This window comes from Elephantulus edwardii, unplaced genomic scaffold, assembly GCF_000299155.1.
Source record: "Elephantulus edwardii isolate Elephantulus edwardi_28Jun2011 unplaced genomic scaffold, EleEdw1.0 scaffold00642, whole genome shotgun sequence".
In the NCBI taxonomy this organism is placed as follows: Eukaryota; Metazoa; Chordata; class Mammalia; order Macroscelidea; family Macroscelididae; genus Elephantulus; species Elephantulus edwardii.
In genome coordinates, this window is record NW_006400392.1 from 57,618 (window position 1) to 63,599 (window position 5,982).

At 48.4% G+C, this 5,982-nt stretch overlaps 1 protein-coding gene across 1 annotated transcript in view; it reads right to left on the reverse strand.

Moving 5' to 3' along the window:
- LOC102876207 (long-chain-fatty-acid--CoA ligase 6-like) overlaps positions 1-5,982 on the reverse strand; it is a 43,057-nt gene that overhangs the window by 14,137 nt on the left and 22,938 nt on the right. Inside the window, exons 3-6 of the mRNA XM_006903401.1 lie at positions 5,653-5,874; positions 4,817-4,849; positions 3,564-3,615; positions 193-293 (exon numbers count right to left, since the gene is read on the reverse strand). Of these exons, the coding sequence (XP_006903463.1) occupies positions 193-293; positions 3,564-3,615; positions 4,817-4,849; positions 5,653-5,874 (408 nt within the window). The remainder of the gene's footprint in view (positions 1-192; positions 294-3,563; positions 3,616-4,816; positions 4,850-5,652; positions 5,875-5,982) is intronic.

A 5,982-nucleotide genomic window follows, 5' to 3' on the forward strand; every position in this document is an offset into this window, starting at 1 on the left:
CTTCTAGTGTATTACTATCTTAGAAACCAACTGGGTTTATGGCATTTCTATGTCTTTTAAAAGTGGTTTAAAAGTGGCTACACAACTGAGGTGCTCTAATGAGAACAGAAACTGCTGCCTATGAAAGGCAGCCAAGACTGAGAAACAGAAACCAAGAAACCTCTGTTGGTTGAAGCTGTCCTTAAGAGACACCTGCATTAGTGAGTCTACTATATTCACCTCTGCCAGTGTCAGAAAGCCTGAGAAATCAGCGACCACGTTTCCATGGGTGAGCATCGCACCTTTTGGGATCCCTGGCAAGAGAAAGGGAGAGAGGGATGAGTTGGGAGTTCAAGGGCTACTCCTTGAGAATAATGTGTGCCCATCACAGACACCAAGGACTGGTCACCTAGTCCTCCGGCCTTAGGACTCATCCATCTGCAGACAATAATTCAGGTCCCACAAGAAGTTCCCAGGGGCATGGGCCCAGGAGGCACAAGTAGAGCAGTTTAAGGCCTGAAGGTCTATACCTTAGGGCCTAGACCTCACTCTCATCCTGCCTCCCTCAGGAGAAAAAGGCTCTCTGTCCTCCTGACCCCCTCCCACATACACTCAGTGCTCTGTAGTGGTGGCTTAAATCTATCAGTGAACACCTCAGTCAGCAGGTAGCTTCTCTGCTGCATCCAGGACTGTGGAAAAGTCCCAGGCTCAGGTCAGGCTGGAGGTGCAATGGGGTAGGCCAGCCCCTTCTGCCTGCTCACTGGCAGACAGGAAACATGGACATTCCTGCTATGTCTTGGCAGGACCTTCACTAAAACTTATGAAGGCTGGTCCTCAGGGTCTGTGAGAAAGCTAGGGCATGCAAGTACGGCTCCAAAGATAGAGGTCACATGGGGAGCTCGAGCAGTTGGCTGGGGAGAAGGCCAGCATGACCATCCGTGTTCCTGTGATGTTGGTGAACTGCTGGTGGTGTTGGACAGACCAGATGGTGTTCAGATCCTAGCACAGCCTGTGCAACACGGGCAGATGCTGCATCTCCTCTTTGCTTCCTTACCTGTAAAATAGGGACAATAGCATCCACCTCACAGGACTGCTCTCAGGTTTATTGATATAATGCATGTATACAAGATGTTAACTTAAGAGTTTCCACTGTGACATCTAAAACTGTGGCTATCAAAATGACAAGAGCATAGACAGAGTATTTGTGAGGAGGATTTCTTTGGACAGAGCCAAACTGAGCCCCACATCCCATCAGATGGGGAAGAAGGGAGGGTGCTCAGTTGCAACCTGAAATGCAAATGAGCCCAAATACTAATGAGAAGGGCTCTGGCGAGTCACTTGAAGAGCCCAAGGGACTGGGAACTGACTCCCCCTGAAGCTACAAAGAAATGACAAATCTCAGGGTCCAGATATGGGTCTACAAAAGGAATTTAGTCTGGGAAAGGGGTGCAGTAAACTGCACAGAAGGAGACTGCCCATCTTTCTCCAGTGGAGAATCTGGTAGATTTAAACCATATGTCTTTGAGTTGGTAGTGCAACTCCTTACCACTAGGCCACAGAACTCAGTATGAATAGAAACCGTAAGAGCCAAACATTAGACATCCAGTAATGTGAGCCCTATATTAGGTCCAGTAATGTGAGCACTATATTAGGTGCTTCATTTTTGTAGCCCAGATTTTTTTTTAAAGCTGCATGTGTTAAGTATTTCATGACCTGACTAGAGGCTCCAAAGCAAGAGCTTATTTTAAGAATCTCCACAGATGTTTCCACCACATGGTGAGAAGAAAATTCTTCCTGGAAATTCTCCCTTCAAGAACTTTTGAACTGAATGTCAGGCTAAACCAATAGTTTCTATCTTTCCTCACTGGAATAAGAACATGGTCCTTGATGAATTTGGGGCTTAGGACACCCCAGCATGGAAGAGGCACCATGTCTGGGGCAGTGAGGCAGGTAATACATGTGGCTGATCCGAGTAAGAGGACAAACACATGAGGTTCAGAAGAGACTTAGGGCAAAGTCAGAAAAATCCAAGAGTGCAGTCATGCAGGGTGTCAGGATAGAGGCCACTGTGATGCTGCCCTCACTGTCCTGTCCTAGTTCTGCTCGGCTCCAGTCACACACACAGAGTGGGAGATGGGACACTAGATCAAAGTTTTGTTTTTTTTCAGGTAGGTTCTCTTTTTTTCAAGCATTCTCTTTGCACCATACAACTTCAAGATTTTTGTTATGGTTCTGGAAGACACTGGATGTGATAGCCCTCTAGTGAGGTAGCAGCGCATTTCTGCACTGTTAGTTCTTTTTGAAGCATGAGCAGCATCTATGGCCAAGTGACCCTTAAAAGCTGGAAGACATTCTAAAACAAGCAGGTGTAAAAGGCAAAGGTCACAGCAGTGACCTTTAAACCCAGGTGGAGGTACAGGTCACACACAAAAAAATTCATGTTATAAAATTGAAAAAATTGAAAACTGTTTAAAAAAATTCTATGTAAACCTATCCTTTTGCTCTGGACATTAGCGCCTACAGAGGAAGAGCTCTGTTATATCTCTTTTCTGATAAGGCTTATCAGAATATGTTAACCCACTTGAGTTAACGGCAAGAATCCATCTTAACAAAACCACATTGATCATTATGCACTATATGGGCAGTCTCAATGAGGCTAATAAAGGGTATGAACTTCCTGTTAGCTGGATTGGTGGGAGTGGGGAGCCCCATTTCATTGTCCACGAGCTATTATCAAGGTAGGCCAGCTCTTGGCTTGGAAGAAAAAGGCCAGAAACTTATTGTCCACTTAAGGCAAGAGCAAGGGCCTTCTAAGATATCAGATGAGATGGTGAAGCAGCGAGTGACATGGTCTCAGTTCCCCTATTTGCTGCTGGTACCCTCCACCTGGTCAGTTTCATAGCCAGCACACTTCAGAGCACTATGGCTGAATTTCTGTGACTATGGCCATGCTTTTCATATACTCTCTGCCCTCCCTCTGGAGCATGTGCTCCACTGTCAGTATCAAGTGTAGAACTGGCCTGTCAGTCTGGCCCACAGCATACTATCCCCAATCCGCAGAGCATGTGTACTAGCCTTCTAAACTTGGAACTCTTGTCTCAGGTGAAAAAGTGGGGACAGTGGTGGCAGAGAGGTTTTGTGACTGGCTCATAGCCCTCTGGAACATGGTGACAGGATTCAAACTCAGGCCCTCAGATTCCAAACCCCATAGTCTTTCACCAGTTGCTGACACAAAGGCCAATCAAGAGCAGGAATCAGAGGGGTGAGTGCTGCTTCCCACAGAGAACAAGCCCAGTGAGGAAGTTCTTCCTGCACGTGAACCAGCAAGCCCAGCTGTCCTTGGGCCGCAGCTCTAGGAAGTCCCAGAGTCCCATCCTAAACCTCACAACACACACAGTGTATTAGCACCAGCGTCTCCTCTGCTGGGCACTGAAAGCATCAGGAGGGACCCAACATTTGGAGCCAGGGACAGGGCAAGGCTCAGTTCATTCTACTGAGAAAAGAGGCACCTGTCATCAACTGGCCAGGCTGCCAAAGGAAGGGTGCAGGGAGCCCTGGATAGTGATTTGGGTACCTCTGCTTACCTGTTGTACCACTTGTAAAACAAACGATCGAGAGGTCATCAGGATTAGGGGGCTACAGAAGTAAGAGGGGGAAGAAAAATCAAATAAACCATGTGTTAGAGAAAACTGGAACAGACAGACAGAGCCCAAGCTCCCAGTGGCCCTGTTCCAGGTAGCCCCTCCATGCTCAACCCAGTGTATGAGTGTTGCATGTGGACTTGGGGAGGTTTTGGGGATGTGTGCATACACCTGTGTGCTGCAGGTTAGAAAGGGTGGGAAGTAAATGAAAAAGAAACTAAGGAAACCTAAGTGGGACCTGGACATTGATCTCTCTCCAACCTCACAACTGGTCCCCACTCACTTCTGGTTTTAGCCCGAGCTGAACTCTCCGAGACAGAATTGGGCTGTGGTGGCCACAGCTTCTACAAAGATCTCACTTTTCTAGTAGATATGAACTAGTTTCCTCCTTCTGTCTAGTTGCCCTGAAATGTCTGTGGTTAGGTTTAGGGATATAACTGTCACCAGGTCAGCTCTGCACTATGCCCGTGTTGGTTCTGGGCATAGTCATGGGGTCACCCCTGGACAGAGCCCATCGGGTCCACCTGCACATTGAGGATGGCCCCTTAGAGGAGGTAACACTTGAGTTGAGATTTCACAAGTGGCAAAGCAACACCAGGGGATCAGAAAGGAAATCTCTGATGCTGGAGCACGTATAGGAAGTGGGCAAACGCCAGAAGTTGCCCATGAAGAGCTCTGGAAAGCAGCTATGAGTGAGGACTCTTGAGAGCAAGGGGCAAAGCCAAGCTGGAATAAAATCTGGAGGTAAAAGGCCTCATTAGAAAACTATAAGCCTCAAATGGCCAGTCCCAAGGAGTATCCATATTCACTGGAGACCAGACCCATGCACTAGTAAGAATGTGTAAAACAAAGATTAGCAAAGGCTGTAAGTGCCACAAGGGAAATGGTTCCAGGGACCCATTTCTGGTCTGTCAGTGTTTGTGTCTATCCCATCCTCTGGAGAGTGTTACATTCAAAGGGGAAAAAACCAATTCCCAAAAACATTATTGGCTCCCTCCCAACTATCTGAATGCAGTCCCAGGTCCTCCCCAGTACCCTAGGCCCAGAGAAGTCTTGCATTGTCTGAAGCGCTCACAAGAGCTGCTTGTTACCACGGAGGAGCCTGCTTGGCCCCGGTGCACACTGGGTGCTCCATGAGGTCAGGCTGTAGAGCACACTATCTTGCTCAATAAAGACCTGCTTGCATGTTAGCTTACCACAGGTGCACGATGATTCGCTTGGCCACAGTCCTAGAAGAAGAAAATACGGTTTTTAAATGTTCACACATCAGAAAAATAATCAGAATACACTCAGCGCAGTATGTGTTCCTGTGGCAAACCCAGAATTCAGGATTCCCTGCCCAGTCTTTGAGTGACCCAATTTTGAAATGCCCATAGTACTTCTGGGTACATGCTCAGGCACAGTATCTGGGGGACGTAGTAGGCTTCTAGTTGAGTGGTATGAGCTGGCATATGCCACTGTGGATGTGGCAGCAAAAGCCACAATGAGTTCAATGAAGAGCAGGGAGGAAGTCAGAGGAACTGGAAGGCCCAGGGCCCAGATCAAGCAGCGCAGTCAGGGGGTGGGGTGAAGGAGGGGTTAGCTACAATGAATTCCTGGAGGCTCAGTTATCCTGTGTCTCAGCAGGACACAAAATCCAGGGATGTCTCTAGGGAGGTCATGCAGAACAAGCATGTTGGCTATGGGGGTTCTGGGATACATTTGTAAGAACCTCTAAGATCCCTAGACTGTGCATCCTCAGGCACAGATTGGCTGGCAGCCAGGTGTGGCTGCGGAAGCTTACAGTCTGCATGGGCAGCTTTGTGGGGGATTGGCATCTCCTGTGCACCTCTTGGTGCCAGGGGCCATCAACTGTGCCAGTCAATGAACCTGACTTGCACAGGACCTCGATCAGTCTTCGCAAGGCCTGTCCTTGTCTTACCCCTGACACACACTGAAGACTCTTTGCAGAACATCAGAAGGAGATAACCAACAGCTCTAGCTTGGTAGCCAACCAGTCCTGGGTCGGCAAGCAACGCAGAAGTCAACTCACCTCCACAGCCTGCATGGACTTCAGGACCACCCCACACTCCTGCGCTCTCTCTCTTAGGGTTTCCTCAAATGGATCCATGACGATGATCATCTTGAGCATTGGAGTCTCTTTCTTCTCCACATGCTGGAGCAGAACCACAGCCTTCTCAGGTTTGTCCACAATCACGATGTTGAGGTCCGCTGTGGGAGACAGCAAGGACAAAGCTCTGGTCACAGGCTGTGGCTGTGGGCAGCAGTGACATGGGCTGTGTATGAAGGAGTATCTAAGACAGGCTGTACGGGCCACATTGTGTCAAGAGGAATGTGTGGGGAATCTTGGGTGGAGCCAAGG